This window comes from Bactrocera dorsalis, chromosome 1 (assembly GCF_023373825.1).
Source record: "Bactrocera dorsalis isolate Fly_Bdor chromosome 1, ASM2337382v1, whole genome shotgun sequence".
Taxonomy (NCBI): Eukaryota; Metazoa; Arthropoda; class Insecta; order Diptera; family Tephritidae; genus Bactrocera; species Bactrocera dorsalis.
In genome coordinates this window covers 70205472-70233211 of record NC_064303.1, presented here as the reverse complement: position 1 = coordinate 70233211, position 27740 = coordinate 70205472, and the positions used below count along the sequence as shown (strand labels likewise).

At 35.8% G+C, this 27740-nt stretch overlaps 1 protein-coding gene, 1 long non-coding RNA gene and 1 pseudogene across 2 annotated transcripts; all 3 read right to left on the bottom strand.

The window, feature by feature from the left end:
- Nucleotides 1-2755: 2755 nt before the first annotated feature.
- On the bottom strand, nucleotides 2756-8789 carry LOC125780366 (uncharacterized). The gene is made up of 3 exons (XM_049462651.1): nucleotides 4706-8789; nucleotides 4290-4642; nucleotides 2756-4213 (listed from the first exon to the last, which is right to left on the bottom strand). The coding sequence occupies exon 1, from the start codon at nucleotides 8712-8714 to the stop codon at nucleotides 7242-7244; it is 1473 nt and encodes a 490-aa protein (XP_049318608.1). The 5' UTR covers nucleotides 8715-8789; the 3' UTR covers nucleotides 2756-4213; nucleotides 4290-4642; nucleotides 4706-7241.
- Nucleotides 8790-18623: 9834 nt separating this feature from the next.
- Nucleotides 18624-18754, bottom strand: LOC125775930 (small nucleolar RNA U3; annotated as a pseudogene).
- A 7593-nt stretch (nucleotides 18755-26347) lies between these two features.
- On the bottom strand, nucleotides 26348-27454 carry LOC125775756 (uncharacterized). Its single transcript, XR_007421364.1, has 3 exons — nucleotides 27334-27454; nucleotides 27208-27276; nucleotides 26348-26490 (listed from the first exon to the last, which is right to left on the bottom strand). It is a non-coding gene; the product is annotated as an uncharacterized LOC125775756 (long non-coding RNA).
- Between the last annotated feature and the right edge of the window lie 286 nt (nucleotides 27455-27740).

Below are 27740 nucleotides of genomic sequence, written 5' to 3'. Positions count from 1 at the left end.
TCAATCAATCTATCAAAATGGCACATCAGTGCTAATTGAGCTGCACTCCTACCTACCTACCTAATACTCTGCTTATTTCGGTCTTGAAGGTGCCTGTGCTTTTCATTTGTGCCTCTTTCAACTCGAGCAGGATTTTTCCTTTAGCCGTCTTTCTGATCTTTTTTACATTTTCCGCTAGTTTCTGCAGGGTATCATTTTTCCTCACAGTCCTTAGAATGTCGCTATATGACATGTCACCTGTTTTTTCAATGACTATTGCATCAGGTCGAGGAGGCGGCTTATGTGCTGTCTTCTTTTGTGGCTTGCGTTTGACTGCGCTCCAACCATCTTGTTTTCCCATTTCTTTATCATTGACTTTGATGGGATTATCACTCTTTGCTTCTTTGTTTAGAGGAACTTCAAGTTTGCTCGGCCATTCCCTATGGGTGGTTTTATTCTTCTTCGGTGGTGTTCTTCGCTTTGGTTGAACTTCGTCGCGAGGCCCCTTTGGCGTATTCTCTCCAGCTGTTGGTATGACGAGAAAACTTTTTCTATCACACCGAGAAGGTCTCTCATGGTGTTGTTGATAGACCGCTGGGATGGGTGCATTGTTGCAATCAGCTTCTTTATTGCATTCCCTAGTTCAGCCATACAGTCTCCATGAGGTAGTATCGCCTTTGCCAGAGGAGTGGTCTCGCCCAACGCTGGTGGTGATGATATCGCTCTTATAGGTTTTTAATCGGGGACCTACCTAATTTTAGTGCCCTCTTAAAGGGGTCTGCTTCAGCATTAGTCGTACTTCGGGGGGAATTTTGCACCTTATTACCACCATCGCTCAGGCTTCCAGTGCTGCTACCTCCTATAATCCCAAAAATGTTGCTTAGTTAATGTTGTTATTAGTGTTTTTATTTCTATTCTCCCTATGTTTCGTTTTTTCAGTGCATCGTGTGCAGGGAGGCGGGCCGAAATAAACAGAAACGGGTGTACCCTCGGGGACACTGCCCCCACCCCAGTTCCCTGAGGCCTGTCCTTCGCTTTACCAGTCCCGGAAAACACGGACGGACCGGCGCTCGCCCGGGGCAACGTAGGCTACTACTCCTGCGTCCAATGCACACTCCTTGACCAGGGCCCGAAGGGGCTGGTTCCTGATACACACCGCGGCGGACACATCGGCAGAGCATGCTCACATCACCCTCTCCATTCCGCTAGCAGAGAAAACGCTGTCAGAACTTTGGGGGACTCCCAGTGTGCCGCGCTGAGTACCGGTCGATTTTTGATGACAGCCGCACCTAACATGGTGAAACAGACGCTGACCAGGAAGCCGTCCATTGTGGGTCAGACGCGTCTGGTTTTTTATTATTTGAGGGGAGACACGTATTTTTGTGTGGCGGTGTCGATTCGCAGCAGTCACAGAAGCTTCAACGGATCTGCTAGCTTTTATGCCGCATCCTCCACTTCTGCCGCTCATCGTCGGGGATTGCTTATTCGTTTAAACTTATTTCGCCACTAACCTGCTACTACAGGCCGTTCGGCTATCCGCGACCTGCCGACCCCCCCAGTAGCTTAGAGCCCAGCTAGAGAGCTCATATTCGATTGAACCGAGCACTCCGTCCGGGACAGAGCACTCCGTGGCGACTTTGCTGTGCTTCAAATATTTGAGAACTTATTATTGATCGTTTGAACTGACAAATTAAACTTGTTCTTGCTCGTTTTTTGGCGAATTGATGCATAACCGTTTGTTTTGTTGTAGGGTCTGCTCCTCCATCATTGGTTCTTCAGTGAGTGCACTGCGACCTCCTTTGGCCTGGGCGATTGGGTGGATAGCCGACTCTCTAACCTTTGCTACTGCTTGTTTTTGCCTTTATTTTTGGCCATGGGTGAGCGCGATTAGCTCTTCTATTACTATGCCCAGATCAATAAGTGCGCTCTCTCCTTCGCTCACACTTATTGTATTTTCGCTGCTAGTGGTGCAGATCGGCTGCGCTAGCTTTTTTAGTTAGCATTGTGACGCTATTTAATTCAGTCAAATGGTAATGGTATGTGCTGCTTTAGGTTTAGCTGACATTTCCTCAGTTATTCCTATAGCAGTCCACTAATGCAGCTGTTGCTCGTAAATTCCTCAAGGTGCAATCCCCAGGAATTCCTCTTTGTGTGGATTGTGGGTTGTGGGATCCAAGTAGGTGTATAAAGGGAGAGCTAAGAAAATGCGCTCTTCGCGATTTCCCTTTTGTGCGAAACTTCTCCCAAATAAATAGATATTTATTAAGTGTTTTAACACTCACCGGTTTTATAGCTTTTATATGCTCTAATTTTTGTTTTCGTTGAGTTGTTGTGGACACTGTGTGTATTTCCCCGCGCTTAGGAACTAATTTTGAACTAGTTCCTACCGAACTTGGTGCCATAAACGGAGCACCAGAAAAACACGTCTCTTCACCAACTCACTACACACATGCAGTTCACATGTGTACGCATATGTATGTTTGTATGTTTGTGCATTATTTGTTCGGCAATGCATACAAATATTGTATATGTACATATAGGTATATATGAATGTATGAACATGCAGATCAATGCGCGAGTTAAGTAACGTATTCCTTATAATAGTAACAAACAACAAAACAATCTTTTGTTTCAGTAAATAGAATGCATCAAAACAACCTTGAGTCAATTGAATTGAAATGTACTATCACTAAAACAAACAATCCTAAACAAAGAAGTATCAAAACAACATTGAGTTTGAATACCACGACAACCTTATCTTAAAACAAAGAAAATGTATCTAAGCAAACAATATTTATATGTATATGTAAACAAACCTAAACAAATAATTAATCTTGATGTAGACAAACTATCAACTATTTAATAATAAGTAAATATACTAGTTAGTAAAAATAGAAGTAAGAACGATGTAATAAGTTAGTCTTAAGAGTATAAATAAAGAGTACACATTTCGGTGCAGCTCAAAATATATTCTTTTGACTCATTTTTACTCAATGTAAAAATTAACTCGCGCAAATCCATATCCATATTCCATATTAATATTGGCTCAGTGAATAAAGGCCTAACGAACTAACGCCTAATTTTTAAAAATGAAATAATGCCTAAACAAGAACGCCTAACAAGAAAGTGAAAGAACGTCTAACTTTAAAAATGAAGGAAAGCCTAATTTTAAAAATGAAAGAAAATCTAAATTGTTAGGTTTTTTTTCATTATGTAATAACCCCTAATGAAAGAAAACCTAACAACCTATCATCCTCGTTATTACTGTCATAAGGAAGACCATTTGATTCTAATATGTCCTCATCTGGTTCTAGGTCAACACAAATTTTAGTTTTTTTTGAAAACCATTCTTTGCAAAAATTCTTTGGGCGTAATCTTTCCCTGCAAGAGTTCATGACTGGCTTCTTGAATCTGACTTGATTTTTGCTCATATACGGTCTTCTTTTTTTTGAAGTACCATGGGATCCACCACTGCATATAAGAAGATCAAAATCTCTACTCGTATTAAACTCTTCATCAATAAGAGCTTTAACAAATTTGAAAAAATTTTTTTGAATGATGCGGCCAATAACGCCGTTATAGGCCTCGACAGCTGATGTAGTCCATGTTCTTTTTAAGAAAACCGAAAATACTTCGGGTGTCACCTTGAAAAAAACAACAACAACTTGCTTTTATGATTTTGAAATCTTGTAATTTTCCCTTTTACAGAATGTTTACAAGGTGGTGTATGCATTTTGTAAAAGGCAAAACTAATACCTTCATTTTAACATTTTGTAAAAGGGAACTTACCTTTCGCAACCATTGCTTTTCATAATAAATCATGAATGGTGTAAATAATTCTTGCATATTTGTATTCATCAATTCTTCTTTTATGTTCACAAAAACCGCATTTATTTGTGTAGCTGGTAACAGAGGTAGAGCAAGGATTTTATGGTATATCGTAGAGGCATTTTGATTGTTTCTTATTGAAGAAGCCAATTGTTTCCACTTACATATGTATACATACATATACATATGAAATATTTCTCCTTATTGCTTGGCAATAAAGAAACCAACAACTATAGATTTCACCAACGGTGAGTTTATTTCTTATTGCCATTTGAAGACTGACTTCGAAATCAGTTAGAAAACTTTTGGCGCTTAATTCAAATACAGTTTCATTAATGTATGAAAATATATCTTCATAGTTTTTTTGCGATTTTTTATCCATAAGTATAAAAAAGAATGGAAAGATCTGAAAAGAAGAATAAAAATAACGATATGATTTTATAATGTACAATATCTATAATATCACATTTTTTATTTTATACCTTTCCGAAGTATTCAATATGAATTATTAAAAGCTGCTTAAAACATCCATTTGGAACAACTGAAAATGTTCCATCTACTATATATGTCCTATTCATAGGAAGAATATTTTCTTCAAATTTTGGCATAATTTTCTTTGAAGCAAATATGCAAAATGAACCGTTATTCCCTTGGATGCAAGCAATAAAAAATTGATGTTTCGGATCTCCATGCTTCGTTAAACCAAAGTTCGTATAAATGGATTCCAACTGAAATGCCTCTACTACTTCGGAGATTTCACAAATGTCTTTGCTCTAATAACTGTAAGTCTCTTTACATCTTGTGAAAATCTAAATGTTGAGATTGCTCTTGGTTTCTGCAATAATATCGCATTTAATTAAATTTAGATATTATTAAACTAAATAAATATACGTCTCACCTTGCACAAACAAACGTAGAAACTTCTTTTGATTGTACTTAGCGCATTCATATCACTCAAAACTGAGGACGAATTCAAACATTCACTTTTAATTTTACTTACACACTTTAATTCATTTACCAGGTTTTCCGACTCACTTTATTTTCAATGACATTTTTTGGTTTTCGACATACGTCATTCACTAATTCAACCTTTGCCTTGCATTTTTTATTTATACATACATACATAATACTTTTTATTTCTTATTAATGTTTTAAATTTACACAATTGCATTTCTGATATTGCATAAAGCAAATTTTGAACTAATCCTCTTGCCAGAAATTATTTCGTAATCCATTTTTAATTATAATATAAATTTCAATGTCCAACAGTTATGAATGACTTGCTCGTAGTGATAGAAGTTTACCAAATGACAACTGATAACAAAATGCTAAAGCATTTGTCTAACCGTAAGTACAACCGTTAGTCTTCAACAAATTCACGCATAATAGTAATAAAAATCACACTTTTAGCAAAACGAAAAATCGCCTAACATTAATGAAAGAAAGCCTAAAGGTTGGTCCGCAGCTCTCAAGTAATTGCTCAAGAAAAAAATACATTATTTCTCAAGTAATTTTGACAGCTGGTTACGCATTGTGAATGATTCACATTAGAAGAGCAAGAGAGAATAAACAAAGTAAACAAACTTTGTGCGTATGTATGTATGTATGTATGTGTATGGTAACACAAATATTTTCATTGAGATTTAAGGAATGTTGTTGATGATTGGTTGGTTTTATACAACATTTCAAAATGGAATATACTTTATAATAATGATTTCAACTAATTTAGGATGAATTTGACGATTACTTCGAATTTCCCTCAAGAAACAATTGTTGATTTGATGTTTCTTCGCAAAACCAGGTTTGCCATATTCACATTTTATTGAAAAAAAGTATTAAACATTAGTACTAGATTTCTTGAGAGCTGCGTACTAGCACAAGTAACTTTATCGCAGGAACGTTTCTGGACCGTTTCTTAAGCGTTTTTTTATATGAAGTTTTTACGTTTCTTGAGAGCTGCGTACTAAGCTTAACAATCAAAAATGTATAAATACCTAATTCATTTTTGATTGTTAGGTTTTCTTTCATTATGAAGAATCACCTAACAATTTTAATGAAGAAATTCCTAAAATGTTAGGCATTCTTTCATTATGAACAACCGCCTAATTCCTATATGCAATTTTTAGGCATTATTTCTTTTTCTTAGGCGTTAGTTCGCCTTTATTCACTGAGCCATTAATATTATAAATGCGAAAGTAACTCTGTCTGTCTGTTACTCTTCCACGCCTAAACGGCTGAACGGATTTTGATGAAATTTAGTTTGGAGATAGATAGTACTTAGTTACATTTTTATTATTAGGTAGTTAAGGTAGCTGTTAGATGTAGGTATTTTCTTAACCAATCATTCGTATCTCCAGGTTTACTCAGATACGTATTATTCTTTATTTTTGCAGTCGCTTTCATTTGTTAATTCTCAATTAATGTGTAGGTTAAGTGTTATTTAGTTCGGGATGTTGTTTTAGGTATAAAAGGTTTGTCAGGTGCATAGCTGTTTAAGTTCAATACCTTATAGATTGATTTAGATATTTAAGTTTTAAGTAAAAAGGTTTGCTTTATCAAAGTTTTTATAAAAAATTGTCTTACGTTGTAGATTTTAAAACTACCGATTTAAAAAATCTTTAATTATTGTTTTCGATTTGCCACGCAAACGTAAATCGAATCTAAGTCGTAGTTCTAGCAGAGCTCGAACTAAAAAAGTTGCTAGAAGCCAAGAATCTAGAAATGAAGAGCAAACTCAGACGCGTCAGATGTTAGATTCTCAGCGTCATGCGACTCAAAGAGCTTCTGAGACCTTAGAGCAAATCAGGCCCGTCGGGCCTTGGATGCTGAACGCCACGCATCTCAAAGGGCCTCTGAGACCTATACGCAGACTCAAGCCCGTAGGACCTTAGATGCTGAGCGCTACGCATCTCAAAGGGCCTCTAAGACGTTTACGCAGATTCAGGCCCGTCAGACCCTGGATGCTGAACGCCACGCATCTCAAAGAGCTTCTGAGACAGTGGAACAGACTCAGACACGTCGGGTTTTAGATGCCGAATGTCACACGCAATTGACTGGGGAAGAGACTGACGACGTCTTTTAAATGCTGAAAGGCAGGCAGAAAGAAGACGTAAGTTTTCACTGAGTACGTGAGAGGCATTTAATGGTGCCGCTGTTGAGTATGATCCTTTGATCGACTATATTAATCACCGATTGGTTATCATTGAGGGAATGGATAATTTTTTTTTTTTTTTTATTTTTTTTTTTTTTTGTTTTTATAAATTATTTGTACAATACTTAATATTCTACAAATAAATATCTAGCAGCACTAGCAGCAGAGGCTTTCGGCTGTCTGTTATGCTGTATACATGTGTATGTTTAATTTAATATTAAAACAGAAGTGAAAGGATAGATTAGTACTTAGGAAGTAGGGTTAGTGAGTTAATTAATTATCTTTATATTCGTCGAAGTAGATCTGTTTCCTTAAAAAAATTATAAATCATATTCACATTTTTGGGGGTGGGCTCATTCAGAAGCTGGAATGGATCGGCCGAATTAAAGATCTCATGTCTAATTGTTGCAGTTATAGGGCAAGCGGTTAATATGTGTTGTATCGTTGCGTTTTCGTCGCAGAATGGGCAGTTTCCATGAGGGGCACGTTGCAATAAATAAGCGTGTGTAATTATGGTGTGTCCCAGACGTAAGCGGGTAAAGGGCTTGATGGCGCGTAAGGTGATATCGGCAGTGTAGGTCGGCTTAATTCTGAACGGGTTGATTTTCGAATAGTGATGAATATATCCACTCCAATTATCTTTTGCTGATTTTTTCCTTAGGCGTGTAATCTCAGTTATAATGTCTTGTTTTGTGAAATAACCAAAAGTTATGGTTGGCGTATTTGCTGCATTTTTCGCAGCTGCGTCTGCTTTTTCATTCCCAGATATCCCTGTGTGCCCCGGGATCCACATCAGTTTCAGTTTGTTTGGATATTTTAAAAGATTGTTGCGTATGGCGACTATTTCATTTTGTGTGTTTTCCGGCGATTCTATGGCTCCGATGCAAGATTTGCTATCGGTGCATACGATATACTTTCCCCTGGTGTGATTTACATAAGTAACTGCTTCTAATAAAGCGACGACTTCGGCCGTAAATGATGAACATATTGTGTGGAGAGTGCCGTGTCGAATCAAGTCACCATTTTCTTTTGTGACTGCGAACGTTGAGCTGTTTGCTGTTTTTGAGCCGTCGGTGTATATAAAGTTCCAACCGTAACTGGAGTATTTTGACTTCTGCGAAGCGAAGAGTTGCCTGTATTTTTCGCTTGAGGTCTTATCCTTCGGCAATTGCAGGGTCTTAATAGCAAATGAAGAGTTTTTTATCATCCATTGTGGACGAGTTTCAGGTCCAAGAGAACATTTATAGGAAGGTAACTCAAGTTGCCTGGCGAAGTTAACGCATCGCGCGATTGCTGACAAGCATTTAGGTTTCCGTTTCCTCGAGAGAGCATTTTGGGCGTCTTTGGCGAGAATAGTGTTGGTCGTGAACAGAAGCTTTGGTAGTAAACGTCTGGTGCAGTCGATAGTTCTGTCTATTATAGTTGGCAGGCCAGTTTCAGCAAAGAGGTTCTTTAGTGGTGTTGTTGGAAATGCTCTGATGCTTCTGCGCATGGCCACATGGTAAGGGGGGGAGAGTATTTTCATTGTAGAAGCCGGGCAGTTGCCGTAGATAGGTAGAGCGTAGTCGATCTTGGAGATCACTAGAGCCTTGGTGACGTTGATAAGTGTTAATGGATGAATTAAACTTTTTTTCGACGTTAGATATTTGATTATATTTAGTCGCGTTACAAGGCAGTCCTTAATATGCTTACAATGGGCCTTAAAGCTATATTTAGAGTCTAGTACTAACCCTAAGATTTTAAGTTCATTTACCATACTAATGTTAATATTGTTAGAATAGGTTAGTAAACCTGAGCATGTTCGTTTTTTACAAATATGTAATGTTTTTGATTTTTCGTAAGAGATGGTAGTTCCTGATGATAGGGACCATGTCGAAATTTCGGATAAGATATTCTCAAACAGTTGGGCTGTATTGGTGAGGTTTGCATTCTTTGTGTAGAAAATTACATCGTCAGCATAAAGCTGGCACTCGATGCCGCGATGGTTGTAAGTGAGTTGAGTAATCTCTTCGAAAGCTATTATAAAAAGGAAGGCGGATAATGGAGACCCTTGCGGGGTTCCGTTGTCAAGAGAAGCTATGGAGGATAAGAAACCATTTATTTTTACTTTGCATTGCCTGTGACTGAGGAAGTTCTTGATAAATTTCTTGATTTTAGGGCCTAGTTTCCACTTATCTAATTGTCTCAGAACGATATGGGCACCAACACGGTCGAATGCTTTCTGAAAATCAATTGTTAAAATTGAGACATGGTTCTTAGAGGAAAGAGCGCTTGATATAAAGTGATCTAGGTGCAGAAGAGCATCGATGGTGCCATAATTCTTTCTGTATGCGGTTTGGTTGGGGCTTATGAGTTTTCTTTTGTTGCCATACCACATCAGCCGGTTAACTATAACTTTTTCAAGAAGTTTTCCCAAACAGGGTAAGAGCGATATCGGCCTATAGTTGTTGACATCAAGCGCTGACTTATTGGGCTTCAGGATAGGAACAATACACGAAGTTTTCCAGGCATGAGGATAGCATCCGCTTTCAAATATATTATTATAGAGGTTGAGTAAACGATGCTTAGCCTGGGTAGGCAAGTTTTGAATGATTGGATAGGTAATTTTGTCAAGACCAGGGGTTTTGCCTTTAACGGACGAAAGGGCGAATTCGAGTTCGGTTAGTAGAATTTCCGACTCTAGTTGCTTAGCGGGAGGCGATAAACGGTACAAAATAGGTGGTTCAATACTTATTCGTTGAGATTTTAGGTTGCGGAACGTGTCTGAGAAGCTTGCATCGGAAGAAGAGAGTGACAGGAAAGAAGCAAAATGGTTGGCAATATCTACGGGAGCCGTTAATGGACCGCTTTGTGTTTGAATGTAGGAAAATAGGGGCCGTTTAGGAGATCCGGTTAGCATTTTGATATCATCCCATATTTTCTTTGGGCTAGTGCGGGGGTTTATGGTCTCAGTGAGTTCTTCAAACTTTTTCTTTTTATAATGTTTGGCAGAACGTCGGAATAACGCATTTGCCTTTTTGTAAAGGAGCAGGTTTTCAGCTGAGCGTGTTCGCTTGTATTCATACCATAAATTCTGCTTGGTGAGCCGTAGTCTGGACAAGTCAGCGTTCCACCAAGGAATATTTTTCCTACTTTTATTGGGAAGCGTTCGAGGGATGGAAAAGTGAGAAGCAGTACGTATGATTCTCGAAATTTTGGCAGACTCCTGGTTCGAGTTGGAGGAAACTTGCGTAGTCTCACAAAGATTGTTGCATATTTGTCTGAACTTTTTCCAATCAGCCTCATCAGTTTTGAATTTAGATGAAAATTTAAAAGTACTTGTATTTTGATTGTTGCGCGGATTTGTTTGTATGAATATTGGGAAGTGGTCGCTGCCAAACAAAGAATTTAGAACTTGCCATGTGCATTGGGGCGCTATATTAGTAGAGCAAAACGTGACATCAATATTGGAGAAGGTGTTGTGGGTAGAGAAATGTGTGGCGGATCCATCGTTAAGACAGATAATATTGGATGCAAGTAGCGCATCTTCAACTTTTTCGCCTCTTGAGTTTGTGTGCGTAGATCCCCATATTGTACTCCAGGCGTTTATATCTCCTCCTAAAATAAGTGGTTTATCTAATTGGTTTATCAATTGCAGAATATCAGAAGAAGCAAAATCTTGTGTGGGTGGAATGTAGATGCAAGCTGCTGCTAGTTTTGTTGGTGCATTAATTTCAATGGCAACTACTGAGAGATTAGACCGAACAGGTAGTACTTTGTGGGGTATGCTTCTTCTTATTAAAATAGCAGCGCCTTGTTTTTTTGTTGTTACGTGCGGGAGATTGTTAAAATAGCCTACGTAGGATTTTGGCGTGTGAGCAGGTTGATTATGTGGAATATGAGTTTCATTAAGGAAGATCATGGATGGAGTGTAAGAATTGATAAGAGTTTCTAGTTCGTGATAGTTGTTGGCATAACCGTTCATATTCCATTGAATGATCGACAGCATACCGAAAAAGGTAAAGACAAGAACCAGAAAAGGGAGAAATATAAATAGCTAGTGAGTGGGGAGAGAACATTGAGTCTTGGCAACTATGAGTAAGCTATGCTTGGCATAGCGCGTCTAGTCGCGTGAAGAAGAATGTTTGAGACTTGAGCTATTAGCGAATTGCGCAATGACATTTAACTTAGCGCTTGCTAAGGTGGAATGCATTGCTTCGCTGAGCTGAGAGTTTGGAAATGTGGGAAGATTGGTATTAGTACTTTGGGGGGAAGGGGATAAAGCGGTAAGGCTTATTGCATTTGATTTTAATGAAGAGGTGGATGGTGTATCGGTTGGTGGAGATATAGGAATGATGTTAGCATTATTGTTTGTTATTGTAGTTTTTTCAGTGGGTATGTTGATATTGTTAATTGCTGTGGGAGCAGGTCGCTTGGTAATTTCAGAGAATGATTGAAGAGGAGTGGGGGAGGGAGCTTGCGCTCTGTATTTCTTTGCTGCTTCGCGCATACTGCACTTTTCTTCCGTTTTTATTTTTAATATTTCTTTCGCTTGTTGGAATTTTGGGCAACTAATTGATGATGCGGGATGTTCACCAGAGCAATTTGCGCACAATAATCTTGAGCATTTTTCTTCTTTGTGCGGAGGGATATTGCAATTGACGCATGATGGAAGATTTTTGCAATGCTTTAGTGTATGGCCAAGCTTTTGGCAAGATTTGCAACGCATTGGGTTGGGGAAATATGGGCGAACTGAAATTTTCCTCCATGCAACATCTATTTTTTCGGGAAGTTTGTAGCTTTCAAAGGTTAAAAGTAACGCACCTGTTGGTGTTAGAACTCCTTCAGTTTTTCTCTGAAATCTGTAAATGGATGTTACACCATATGCTTCTAAGCCTTCTACAATTTCGTTGTCTGGGACGTGATTGAGGAACGGAGCGAAAATTGTGCCTTTGACACTATTGAGTTGCTCATGGTATTTTGCTTCGATTTGGCAGATGCCTGAGAGGTTTTTGATGTTGATGAACTTTTCAGCAATTTTTTTATTTTTTGCAAGTAGCAAGAGATTTCCATCTCTCGTCTCTGTGATTTTCACATCTTTGCTTATGGCGTTAAGGGCTTTATGTACCAAAAAACATGAAAAACGTGATAGGGGCTTGTTGTTGTCGCACGATTTTAATACAATGAATTTAGGATCGTCGTTCTTTGTAATGTTTACACGAGGGAGATCAGGAAACTCTTCAACAGATTTGCTGGCTTTTTTCCTTTTTGATTGTGGACTAGAGGAAAGCAGGGCAAACCTGTTTTCCCCTAGGTTAGTGGCCCCGGGGGGCATGTTGCACTTTTAGATAATTAGTCACTTGGTAGATTATACCTTTTTTCGCACAAACGAAAGAAACACGTGGAATAGAGCGCGAAAGAAGAATAATTAAAGATAACTGCACTGAAGCGGGTGAGAAAGTCAGACGAGATCCGCGAAAGAGAGCAAACGTATGCACACGGCGGCGTTTAGTCGATGACTGTGGGGAATGGATAAAAAATGCAGATACTGTGAACCACTGAAATGGAAAGAAGAAACTCCAGGTATGTGCTGTTCTGGTGGAAAAGTTAAAATTCCATTACTTGGCGAGCCAGAGAAACCTCTTAAATCTGTACTTTTATACAACAGTAACGAATCGCGCCGGTTTTTAAGCAGGATTAGAAAGTTTAGATAAGGAGGTCGTAATGCCTGGATTTCACCTACTTTTACCATCCCAGGACAGGTGTATCATAGGATTGGTTCCTTACTTCCCGCAAATAATGAACAACTAAAGTTTTTGCAACTTTATTTCATGGGCGATGAAGAAAACGAAGCTGATCGCAGGTGTCAAAATATACAAGGAATCGAAAGGGATACTGTTTTAAAAATCCAGAGAATGTTGCATGAACATAATCGCCTTATCAATACTTTCAAAACAGCACTAGAAAGAATTCCGGGAGAGGATTATAGGTTGGTGATGCACCCCGATCGCACACCAAGTGGGGAACATGAAAGGCGGTATAATGCACCGTTAATAAATGAAGTCGCAGCCATGGTTACAGGCGAACAGTTTGCTTCCCGTGATATAGTTTAACAGGCCCGAGGTGATACATTAACCAGGGTGCCTGATACTCATAAATTTTATGATGCGTTGCAATATCCGATCATATTTAGTAAGAGACAAGAGGGGTACCACTTCCAAGTTCCTCAAATTAATCTTGTAACAGGTCTTACCTTGAATAACAAAAAGGTTTCGTTCATGAATTTTTAAGCCTACAACATGATGATACGAGAAAACAACTTTAACTTTTTACAAAGATGCAAGCAACTGGCCAATCAGTTTTACGTTGACATGTACATTAAAGTTGAAAGCGAGAAGTTACGGTACATACCATTAAATCAAACTAAACTAAGAGCAGAGAATTATATCCATCTTCAAGACGCTGTGGCAAATGACGCTAATTTAAATCCAAATAACTTATGTCGCATGGTCATTTTACAGTCTTCGTTTGTAAATAGCCCGCGTTACTTACACGAATATACTCAGGACGCGTTTGTTTATGTGCGTACACATGGTCACCCTGACTTATTCTACACCTTTACTTGCAACCCAGCCTGTCCCGAAATAATCAATGTGTTGATGCCGGGGCAAATCGTAATAGATAGACATGATGTAGTCGGATGTGATGATGTGAATGGATGTGATTAATAAAGGCCGAGAGTTCGGAGAAGCGCGCTGTTTTATGTACTCTGTCGAATGGCAGAAACGTGGACTGCCACATATCCATATATTATTGTGGTTAAAAGATAAGTTACGACCCGATCAAATAGATAACATAATCAGCGCTGCAATACCGGATCCTAACATTGGCAATGTTCTCCATGACATTATTGTAAAAAATATGATTCACGGTCCATGCGGACCGAAAATCCACAGTGCCCTTGAATGAAAGACGGAAAATGCACAAAAAAATTTCCTCGCAAGTTAGTGAAAGAGACATTATTGTAAAAAATATGATTCACGGTCCATGCGGACCGAAAATCCACAGTGCCCTTGAATGAAAGACGGAAAATGCACAAAAAAATTTCCTCGCAAGTTAGTGAAAGAGACCGTTCACAACGACCACGGATACCCGGAGTATCGTAGAAGAGTGCCAGCAGACGGAGGTCGAGCAGCAACCGTGAAGCTCCGAAATGGTAGCTACGTTACGGTAGTCCCCTATTCACCAATTTTATCAAAAATGTTTAACGCCCACATATGTAAATGTTGAGGCATGCAGTTCAGTACGCGCCATCAAATATATTTGCAAATATACTCGTAAGTATAAACAAGGGTAGTGATCAAGCTATTTTCAAATTTAGAAATACTGATCTTGCGAATCCTGTAGATGAGGTACAAACTTATAAGTCTGGTCGGTATGTAAGCAGCAACGAAGCCGTGTGGCGTCTGTTAGGATTTCCGTTGCACGAAAAGCATCCCATCGTGACACATCTCAGCGTGCATTTAGAAAATGGTGAACGCGTTTATTTTAATGAACACAATTTCCACGAACGAATAACTACTCCGCCAAAAACCACTCTCACTGCTTTTTTTGATCTTTGTATCAGGGATGAGTTTGCAAAAACTCTTCTTTATGTGTAGGTGCCAAGGTATTATACTTGAGATGCAAGATGTAAATTGGAAGCGCCGCATTCAAGGTACTTCTGTTCAGGATTGGCTTGGCGTCAAATCTGGAGATGCTTAAGGACGAGTTTATACAGTTCATGTTAGTAACATGGAATGTTTTTGTATACGCATGCTTTATACCATGTGCGCGGACCTACCTCTTTCAATGATCTAAAAAAATGCAACACACCAGGTTATTCTAATTTTCGAGAGGCATGTGAGGCAAGAGGATTACTGGAGAATAATAACCATTGGGATGTGACACTGGAAGAAGCTGCTCAATGTAGATCAGCAGGCAAGATGAGAGAGCTATTTGCTGTATTAGTAGCGGCATGTGGTCTTTCAAATCCTCAACAATTGTGGGATAAATACAAAAATGATGTGACGGATGATATATTCCACACATTACGAGAGCAAAATCCCAATGCCACGTACAGTGATTTAATTTACAATGAGGGTCTGACAAAAATTGAAGAGCAGGTTAAAACAATTTCTGGAAAGGATTTATCAGATTATGGAATGAACAGACCACAGAGAACCGAGGAAATCAGTAGCAATTTAATACGGGAACTAGACTACGATACTGCTTACTTACAACAACGATTAACAGAGTCTAATCCACGTTTGAACCCAGAACAAAGGTTAGTATTTGACAATCGAAGATGGCGAAGGTGGTTGTAGTTTTTGGATGCTCCTGGAGGCACGGGAAAATTTTTCTTTTAAACTTGCTTTTAGCCCAAATCCGAAAAGATAAAGGAATTGCTGTAGCTCTTCCGAAATAGCCGCCACTCTGCTCAATGGTGGTCGAACGGCACATTCGGTGCTTAAACTGCCATTAAACTTAGCCCATGAAGAAATGCCAGTCTGTAAAATAAATAAAAACAGCGAGCGTGAACGTATGTTGCAGCAATGTAAATTATTAGTTTGGGATGAATGTACCATGTCCCATAAAAGAGCAATTAAAGCTCTAGATTGGACTTTGAAAGACATTAAGAGTAATCCAAATACTCGTTTAATGGAGGGGATGGTGGTACTTTTAGCGGGCGATTTTAGACAGACTTTGCCGGTTATCACTAAAGGCACCCCTGAAAGAAATGCGTTTTTGAAAGCGTCAACGTTATGGGTGCACGTAAAAACGTTTAGTTGCTCTACAAATATGAGAGGGCAACTACAAAATGATGTACAATCTGGACAATATGCTGCTGTTCTTCTTAAATTGGAGAATATCGTATGGCAAAGGATGGTAATGGCAGATAACATTGGATCGTGAATTCTGCAATGTTGTGCATAATCCAGATGATCTAAATAACTTCGTCTATCGCGAACTGCTAACTAATATGAGGAATAGAGAATGGTTATGTGAAAGAGCAATTTTAGCGCCGACGAATGAAATGGTGTGACAGATAAACTAGCAAATTATGTCACGCGTGGGAGGTGATATTGTTGAGTTTTTCTCTGTAGACACTGTAATGGATACTGAACCAGTAATATCATACTCTGTAGAATTTCTTAATTCTTTAAAACTGTCGGGAGTACCTTCACACAAACTGAGGCTGAAAATAGGCGATCCTGTCCTTTTGATGCGGAATTTAGATGTACCAAGACTGTGTAATGGCACACGGTTGCAAGTAACACATCTCGGTCGCAATATTGTAAAAGCAATCATTATGACTGGAATGGCAAAAGGAGAGAATGTTTTAATCCCCCGTATACCCATAATTCCGACAGATTTGCCATTCCAGTTTAAGAGATTACAGTTTCCGCAGAAAATCGCATTCGCTATGACGATAAATAAAGCTCAGGGACAAACATTAAAAGTAGCCGGCAATAATTTAGAAAAGAGTTGTTTTTCTCACGTACAATTATAAGTGGGTTGCTCACGTGTTTCAAGCCCACAGAATCTCCATGTGTTGGCCAGAAAGGGAAAAACAAAGAACATAGTTTACAAAAATGTACTACAGTAATAAGGCCTCTTATTTTTAGCTTCCTACATTATTATACTACTTACATTAAGTTATTACTTCCTACGCAGACGATGTTGCGGATATCACACTGTTTAACATTGGGGGTTGGCAGGTAGGCAGTTACTAGTATTTAAAACCGATTTACATTATTTACTTTTTATATTTCGGAGCTATCCATTATGTGCTTAGGATGCTTTTGAAGAAATTTTGATGTGAAGTTGAGGACCGGAACACGATAGTGGAACATTGTTGCAGGGGACTTACAGCCGGGAGAAAACGAAAAAACTTATGCGGACGAGGTCGCGGGTAAACGCTAGTATCATAATTATTTTTACATGTCAATATGGTGCAAAAACACAAAAGCATACATACATACATATTGTATGTATCACATACAAGCGATCCTCTGACTGAAAGCTAACATGAAGGATGAAAATATCACAATAAGGAGCATGCATACATATTAGCAGAGATAATGAGATGTCCAACTCCTTTCTCACTGGAAGTGAGAGAACAATTGCTAAACGTCAAAACCACCTCAACTTTGACAGTTGACTGGATTGAGGAGGTTTTGACGTTTAGCAATTGGAAACGAACGATGGCCAGACTGAAATCTTACCAAAAAAATATGAAAACGGAGGGATTTGTTGCCGCCGTTCAAGATGACTAATAAAAATTTAAAACAATGAAAATCAAAGAAAATGCGAAATTTAAATATATATCATGAAACGTTTTGTAATTTGATGCATAATAGAATTAATTTTCGATTACAAATGATTAAAAACATTTATTAATTGAGAACTAACAGGCTTAATTCACCTTATTAAGTATTGAAAGATCGAAAGTCAGTTGATTTAATATACCATAAAATCATAAAAAAGGAATTAAGTAGATTCGCCATATATTAAAAGTCCGATATATAAAAAAGGTGCGTGGAGTCCCTACGCGCGGACGAAGTTATACTTCTTAGTGATATTCAGAAATGCATATCATTTTGTATGAAAGAAAACTAGAAAACTTAAATTCACATTTTATAAATTTATTATGCACATAAAATGAAGAATAAAGCAAAGAAGGAATTTTGACTCAGAAAGTAGTTCCGTCTCTTCGTTGCGGAATTGGCGTTGTTCTTCGCCAATTTGGCTGCCGGATTGACTTGTGAAGATCAATTTTTTGTTGGTGTCATATTCATATGTATACGCATATGTATGTTTGTATGCTTGTGATTTATTTGTTCGGCAATGTATGCAAATATATGTACATATAAGTATATATGAATGTATGAACATGCAAGTCAATGTGCGCGCATGCGTATACATACACTCATATGAGCATGTGCAGATACACAAGATAGGATAGAAGATGTATGCCTTTTAACATCGTATACTATACAAATAAATATTTTTCTTACTAATAGAAATTAAATGTATCACAGCAATATACATAGACATAATATGTATATATATACATATACAAAATATTGCTGTGATAAATTTAAATTCTATTAGTAAGAAAAATATTAATTTGTATAGTATACGATGTTAAAAGCAAAAAATTAAAAATTTATTCTGTCCAGATTCGAACCTGGGACCTGTGTTAGCATCTTGACCTTCCAAGCGCTTACCACCAACGCCACCATTGACAATTAGGTTGCGCTGACTTAAGTATGATTTGGTTATGAATGCAAGAAACATACGATGGTTCTAATAATTTTGTTTAAGAATAGAAATATACATACTTTGTAGAACATTTGCTTTCGCAATAAATTTATCACAGCAATATACACATACATAATATGTATATACATATGCATAATATGTATATACATATACATAACATTGCTGTGATGCCCTGAGAAGTATAGTCTTAATAAATTTATTTTTAATTTTTTGCTTACTTATAGAAATTAAATTTATCACAGCAATATTATGTATATTGCTGTGATAAATTTATTTTCTATTAATAAGAAAAAAAATATTTATTAGTATAGATTTCCAAAAGCACAGAAATGATTCTGTGAATTTATTCATTAAAATCGCCACTCAGAAGTCGTTTTATCCCTTGTAAGCGAGCGATTTTTCTTAAATCTCACGCTCCCAGATAAAACGATATACCTCGTCCTCGTGGGTCAATTTCAAAAACCACAGAAATGATTCTGTGTGATTCTGAAAGGCCAACGCAGAGTATTTCAATTAAAAGTCACACAAAATAGTTGAGAATTCGCAGAAAGGCAAATGAAAGAAAAAGAACTATAACTTCAATAATGCACAAGCATACAAACATACATATGCGCACACATGTGAATATGTCACCAACCAAAAATTGAAACATTGTTCTACAAAAACAACAACAGCATAAGCATGCCAACATTGTGTTGTGTTGTTGTGTCGGCCGAGCTGTGCCGAAAGAAACGAACAAACGATCGCTGATTGTCACCGCTTCGCTTGCTGCTCGCACATCTTCACAGACAAGGTTGCGTTACATTCATATGGATGGAGCGAGGTTGCGCAACTTTGCGTTACTTTTATATGGAAGGTTGCGCAACCAGAATCTATCGCAACCTTTTCCGGTGTCGTATAAGAAGTATAACTTCAATAATTTGCAATCGTAATAAATGTTGGGTGTTATAATTTAAAATGCCCAAAAATTCTTATTTCGTTCAATCTGGCCATAATGGAAAATGTTATAAAAAACGCTTATTTTGAGGCGCTCTCACACTGGAATAAGTTGGGCATCCCATTATCCCTGCATATTAGGCTGTGTCATTCTGAGACAATCTTTTTTTTCAACTGAAAAACAGGCTCAAAACTTTCGAAAATGTGTAAAAAAAAAAAAGTCACTCAAAAGATGAGCTCTTAATATTAATATTAAGAGGTGCCTATTTCAAATTTTCTGTTTTCCATATAAACTACATAGAAAACAAAAACATTCTTTTTTTGTGGTGGTTATTGTGCGGAGATTTCATATGTGCCCCGATAGCTGCCAGTAGGGATGGCAAACTCGATTTCGATTCTACTCGACACACACAACGCAGGGTTGCCAATCTCGATATACTGTAGTAATTATAAAAAATGTTTCTTCAAACACATATCGCTCATTTTCTGCATGACCGGCGTGATATTTGAGTTAATGCTGCAGAATTGTTCGTTATATCATACTTCATGTTGAGTGAAAAATTCATCTCTCTTATATGCTCCACTTGAGAAGAGGTGTAAGGTTGGAGTCACCGTGTAAGGTTGTATTCAGTTGAAAACTTTAAACGCGTTTTCTGGAGAATCGATTTTTTTGACTTATGCCGGTCTTGCAGCAAATGAGCGATATGCCCAAATGAATCTTATGAGAGCGCAATGTAAATGATTAGCCAACCCAACACCGCTTCTGCCGCCCGTTTACCATAGAATTTGCAACGATTTGGGGTTTTCCCCGTAGAAATGAGTCAGCAGATTGCTCTCTCACAACGCAGGGTTGCCAATCTGGTTATACTGTAGTAATTATAAAAAATGTCTTCAATATGTTCGAAATTTTTTTTTAAATTAACTCAAAATCAGAATCGAATGCTATTATTTTATATATTTGTAAATATATATATAGTTTTACTAGTTTGATTTCAGTTTTGATATTTTATATTATGAAAAATTATAATCGAAAAGTTAGATGTGTGCAAAACTACATATGCGTATTGAGTAATGGCAACATTGTTCGCATGAAAACGAGAACAAAATGCTTGCTGCTCGTACCTGAGGGAGAAGCGAAATACGATGTTTCTGCCATTAGCGTTTGTATTCTATTTGTGTGCTTAGCCACTCTCAATCAATGATGCCATACCGCGCAAATATATTTTTATTTGATGATTTCTTATATTTTTGAACACATATCCCTTTCTGTATCGCGTATTATTATTTTAATACATTTCCAGAGGCAACTTAGATTTTTAAAATTTAACAGATTCAATTCTTTGAATATTTTTATAAAACAACCAAACTGAAATTATCACAAATATTAATATATATTTATACATACGTATATTTGTAAAAGCATTTTCATTGAATGGAACTGCAATATGTTTAAACAAAATATATATTATGGTCACAAGTATCTTTTTTTATTTACATATGCAGACATATAAAACTGCCTTGCATACTCGTATGTACGTATAAAAGCCCACAACTTGAGAAAAGTTTTCCCAATTGGCATCACCACCATCTCATGTACAGTGGTGTGAACAAAATAGGAACAACCATAGATATTTTGAAGTTTTAAAATGTGCTGTTTTCTTATTAAACAAAATTGTTTTTAGATACAAGTATAACTTATATATTTTTTCCTAACAGTGAATAGAATTTTCCAACATGCAAAGGTAAATAAAAATAAATATTTATGTGAAACTCTAAAATCTGCAAATTATGTTTACCTCTTTTTGTTCACACAACTGTACAACTCCGATATGAAGTAAACTTCCGCTCTTTAATTTGTGCAATGTCAGTATTGCCGCACCATTTTCACCCTTTTTATATATACAGTTTTAAAACAACCAACAGGTTGATCCATTCGTGCCGCCTAATTGAAATTAAAAAAAAAAATACGTACATTAACTAAACTAGTAAACTAACAATTTAAAACTAAACAGTTGCATCAAAAATATCACAACGACAATACATTATTAGAAACAAAACTATTAATTTAATTTTTGATTTATATGATTTATGCTTTTAAATGAACTATATGAAAGAATTATAATAACTATTATAATTTAAAGAGTCGGTTAAACATCTGCATACAGATTCCAATAGTTTGGCGGGGTACTGGTTACGACGTATATATATAATTACAATAAAATAGTAGTAGTATTTATACACGTATGTTTGTAAAGTAAATATGAATTCATTAAAACCTTGAGAACAAATAAATTGGTTGTCTCTATTTCTATTACGTTTATATTTATCATATACATATATGAATGTAAAGCAAGTGGCTTCATGTTGTTCAAGATCAAAAAAATAAAAACACACGGGTTAATATAAACAAATACATGAATTGTTTACTATTTTATTGTCAAATAAGCGTAAGTCAAATACTTAGATCACTATGTTGAATACAATTTGACATACACTATAAACAAATACTTTTAAATTAATTTTTTAACATTTAAAAACACGATTTTAAAACTTCACTTTTTTTTATAAAATCACGATTTAGGACGACCCTATTCACTTCTTGTTCACTTATTTGCACTAACTTTACATATAATTATTTTATTTTTATACATAAAACTCACCTGGAGATTTCCCCTTCTGATAAGAAGGGAGACAACGGCACCCCCAAACTGCAACCAGCAACACACTTTCTGCAAGGCATCCAACAAATATTAACAAATTTAATTAATTAATGTTACTATACTTACATACGCTGAATATCTCTTTGAACTATGATTTAATTTTTATTAAAAACAAACTTAAAATAACTATTTAAATTTTCCTGAGCTTCTTAAGCTTAAAAAAATGTCTGTTGAAATGATTTGACACATTATACGGTTGCACGGAATACATAGTTTTTACACAAATATTATATAAATTTTTTTTTTATAAAATTGGAAACATTTAATAATATATTGATACAATAATTATGTAATATTTTTGACAAAACTGATGAAATTTAATATTTAGGAATTTAAGTAATCGAAAAATATTTGAATATTTTATAAAAATATTGTTAAAGTTATAAATTTTAAAACCTAACACGGCAACACACTATAGCAGATTTGAGGCATTTGAACGTTTTAGTAGTAGAATATTTGGGGGCAACCCGTACCAAGTGACTAATTAGTAGCAGAATATTTGAGGGCAACCCGAACCAAGTGCCTAATTTGTAGTAGATTTGCGCGAATGTGTTAGTGGAAAATGAAGGATTGGTTACTTGTAGGTTTATACAATGCACTCTGCGATGAACATTAAGTTACGGAGGAATGTAATTGATTTTTTACGCAACTTTTAATGCCCTTCCCTCTGTAAACTGATATTCCCCCCTTCTAGCCCTTGTGCGCACTTTGCTAACTTTGCCGGAGTTCAAGATTTAGGCAAACCGGAAACTTTAGTAACAGACAATGCATTAGATACAGTACCAATAAAACAATTCTTAAGAGATAATAAAATAAACCTACACCTAACCACCACTTATAATAAAACAGGAAGCACAGATGTTGAAATATTACAATTTGAAAGAGAAAGTATTCAAAGCAATGACCGTTTATAATAATACCATACATTCTACGATAAAAAAAGAGGCTAATTTCATAAACAACTTACTTTCCGAACAAGAACTAAACAAACTCACGGAAAAATTACAAAAACTGAGTAAACATCCAAGATTTTTAGAATAAATATATAAAGAATCATAAAGTTAACAAAGCACAACCAAGATACACAAGGGAGTAGACAACTTTAAAGAAGAGGAAAATCACTTAATATCTAAAGATTCAAAGTTTAAAAAAATTTACAAGACTCAAGTTAAACAAAAATATAAATTTCAGGATTAATATGGCGAAAATTACAGTACTCTTAACGATAATAACGGCAATCAATGGACTTCTACAAATAAACAAGCTTGAAATCCAATCTGGATACGTTAAAATAAGAATCAGAGAGATAGAGAGAGTGGATCAAACCACAACGGTAATCCATATAATACACCCCAAGGAATTTAAGCAGATTATAAATAAAATTGAAAATAACTTAGAAAATAATTTCAACCAATATAACAGGAATGACATGGAAATATTATACGAAGAAATAAAGTCTATTAAAGCAAAAATAAACAATAAAAAGAACCATAGAAGACGATAGACAGAAATACTAAAAACTTTTGAAAAAATAAATAAATCAAACGAAAAAATTATTAAACACTTGCTTTATTCTGATCAGATGCTTAAACTTAAACACCTAGAAAGTAAAATTGAACAAATTCAAGAAAACATAGCTTCAGCAAAGCATAATATATTACACCCTGATATATTATCAACAGAAGAAATTGAAAGATTCAATATTGACATTTTTAAATTAAAACACGTAGAGACAGGCCACCTTTCATATAAAGATGACGCATTACTCTTAGCTATAAAAATACCAACTACACACATTAAAGCAGATCTCATACTAATAACGCCATAACCTAATAGGAAACATTTTGAAACGATGACTGAAAGTAAATACGAATATAACAATGACACAATGATCGAAGATATCGAAGACGATACTATCCTGATTAAAAATGTATAAATTAAACGATTTTAACTTTAATGGTTCTTTATTTATTACAGCTCACTGGCTGTTCGTTTGACGTGAGTCCTAAAACTGACTTTACAATATTTTCTTAGCCTACAACTAACCATCGGCGTCGCGCTGCGCTGCTACCGTTCTGCCACCGCTTTGCCTGTGCGAATTCTATTCTGCTGACATAGCGATTCGATGGAACATTTACAGTCGTTCACCGTGTGAACGCAGTTATGCTGGCACAGCGGTTCACATGGAATATTTGGCAGTCGACTGCGTAAACATAATTATGTTGCCTCAGCGGTTCGTGTAAGGTATCGGATTACATTAGTGTGAGCGACCTGAGTGAAGGTTGCGCACACATGTGAATATGTCACCAACCAAAAATTGAAACATTGTTCTACAAAAACAACAACAGCATAAGCATGCCAACATTGTGTTGTGTTGTTGTGTCGGCCGAGCTGTGCCGAAAGAAACGAACAAACGATCGCTGATTGTCACCGCTTCGCTTGCTGCTCGCACATATTCACAGACAAGGTTGCGTTACATTCATATGGATGGAGCGAGGTTGCGCAACTTTGCGTTACTTTTATATGGAAGGTTGCGCAACCAGAATCTATCGCAACCTTTTCCGGTGTCGTATAAGAAGTATAACTTCAATAATTTGCAATCGTAATAAATGTTGGGTGTTATAATTTAAAATGCCCAAAAATTCTTATTTCGTTCAATCTGGCCATAATGGAAAATGTTATAAAAAACGCTTATTTTGAGGCGCTCTCACACTGGAATAAGTTGGGCATCCCATTATCCCTGCATATTAGGCTGTGTCATTCTGAGACAATCTTTTTTTTCAACTGAAAAACAGGCTCAAAACTTTCGAAAATGTGTAAAAAAAAAAAAGTCACTCAAAAGATGAGCTCTTAATATTAATATTAAGAGGTGCCTATTTCAAATTTTCTGTTTTCCATATAAACTACATAGAAAACAAAAACATTCTTTTTTTGTGGTGGTTATTGTGCGGAGATTTCATATGTGCCCCGATAGCTGCCAGTAGGGATGGCAAACTCGATTTCGATTCTACTCGACACACACAACGCAGGGTTGCCAATCTCGATATACTGTAGTAATTATAAAAAATGTTTCTTCAAACACATATCGCTCATTTGCTGCAAGACCGGCATCAAAAAACGTGATTTTTGAGTTAATGCTGCAGAATTGTTCGTTATATCATACTTCATGTTGAGTGAAAAATTCATATGAATACCTCATATATGCTCCACTTGAGAAGAGGTGTAAGGTTGGAGTCACCGTGTAAGGTTGTATTCAGTTGAAAACTTTAAACGCGTTTTCTGGAGAATCGATTTTTTTGACTTATGCCGGTCTTGCAGCAAATGAGCGATATGCCCAAATGAATCTTATGAGAGCGCAATGTAAATGATTAGCCAACCCAACACCGCTTCTGCCGCCCGTTTACCATAGAATTTGCAACGATTTGGGGTTTTCCCCGTAGAAATGAGTCAGCAGATTGCTCTCTCACAACGCAGGGTTGCCAATCTGGTTATACTGTAGTAATTATAAAAAATGTCTTCAATATGTTCGAAATTTTTTTTTAAATTAACTCAAAATCAGAATCGAATGCTATTATTTTATATATTTATAAATATATATATAGTTTTACTAGTTTGATTTCAGTTTTGATATTTTATATTATGAAAAATTATAATCGAAAAGTTAGATGTGTGCAAAACTACATATGCGTATTGAGTAATGGCAACATTGTTCGCATGAAAACGAGAACAAAATGCTTGCTGCTCGTACCTGAGGGAGAAGCGAAATACGATGTTTCTGCCATTAGCGTTTGTATTCTATTTGTGTGCTTAGCCACTCTCAATCAATGATGCCATACCGCGCAAATATATTTTTATTTGATGATTTCTTATATTTTTGAACACATATCCCTTTCTGTATCGCGTATTATTATTTTAATACATTTCCAGAGGCAACTTAGATTTTTAAAATTTAACAGATTCAATTCTTTGAATATTTTTATAAAACAACCAAACTGAAATTATCACAAATATTAATATATATTTATACATACGTATATTTGTAAAAGCATTTTCATTGAATGGAACTGCAATATGTTTAAACAAAATATATATTATGGTCACAAGTATCTTTTTTTTATTTACATATGCAGACATATAAAACTGCCTTGCATACTCGTATGTACGTATAAAAGCCCACAACTTGAGAAAAGTTTTCCCAATTGGCATCACCACCATCTCATGTACAGTGGTGTGAACAAAATAGGAACAACCATAGATATTTTGAAGTTTTAAAATGTGCTGTTTTCTTATTAAACAAAATTGTTTTTAGATACAAGTATAACTTATATATTTTTTCCTAACAGTGAATAGAATTTTCCAACATGCAAAGGTAAATAAAAATAAATATTAATGTGAAACTCTAAAATCTGCAAATTATGTTTACCTCTTTTTGTTCACACAACTGTACAACTCCGATATGAAGTAAACTTCCGCTCTTTAATTTGTGCAATGTCAGTATTGCCGCACCATTTTCACCCTTTTTATATATACAGTTTTAAAACAACCAACAGGTTGATCCATTCGTGCCGCCTAATTGAAATTAAAAAAAAAAATACGTACATTAACTAAACTAGTAAACTAACAATTTAAAACTAAACAGTTGCATCAAAAATATCACAACGACAATACATTATTAGAAACAAAACTATTAATTTAATTTTTGATTTATATGATTTATGCTTTTAAATGAACTATATGAAAGAATTATAATAACTATTATAATTTAAAGAGTCGGTTAAACATCTGCATACAGATTCCAATAGTTTGGCGGGGTACTGGTTACGACGTATATATATAATTACAATAAAATAGTAGTAGTATTTATACACGTATGTTTGTAAAGTAAATATGAATTCATTAAAACCTTGAGAACAAATAAATTGGTTGTCTCTATTTCTATTACGTTTATATTTATCATATACATATATGTATGTAAAGCAAGTGGCTTCATGTTGTTCAAGATCAAAAAAATAAAAACACACGGGTTAATATAAACAAATACATGAATTGTTTACTATTTTATTGTCAAATAAGCGTAAGTCAAATACTTAGATCACTATGTTGAATACAATTTGACATACACTATAAACAAATACTTTTAAATTAATTTTTTAACATTTAAAAACACGATTTTAAAACTTCACTTTTTTTATAAAATCACGATTTAGGACGACCCTATTCACTTCTTGTTCACTTATTTGCACTAACTTTACATATAATTATTTTATTTTTATACATAAAACTCACCTGGAGATTTCCCCTTCTGATAAGAAGGGAGACAACGGCACCCCCAAACTGCAACCAGCAACACACTTTCTGCAAGGCATCCAACAAATATTAACAAATTTAATTAATTAATGTTACTATACTTACATACGCTGAATATCTCTTTGAACTATGATTTAATTTTTATTAAAAACAAACTTAAAATAACTATTTAAATTTTCCTGAGCTTCTTAAGCTTAAAAAAATGTCTGTTGAAATGATTTGACACATTATACGGTTGCACGGAATACATAGTTTTTACACAAATATTATATAAATATTTTTTTTATAAAATTGGAAACATTTAATAATATATTGATACAATAATTATGTAATATTTTTGACAAAACTGATGAAATTTAATATTTAGGAATTTAAGTAATCGAAAAATATTTGAATATTTTATAAAAATATTGTTAAAGTTATAAATTTTAAAACCTAACACGGCAACACACTATAGCAGATTTGAGGCATTTGAACGTTTTAGTAGTAGAATATTTGGGGGCAACCCGTAC

Excerpts from the sequence above, each read along its gene's own strand:
- LOC125780366 (XM_049462651.1), bottom strand. The coding sequence starts at position 8,714 with ATGGTAAATGAACTTAAAATCTTAGGGTTAGTACTAGACTCTAAATAT.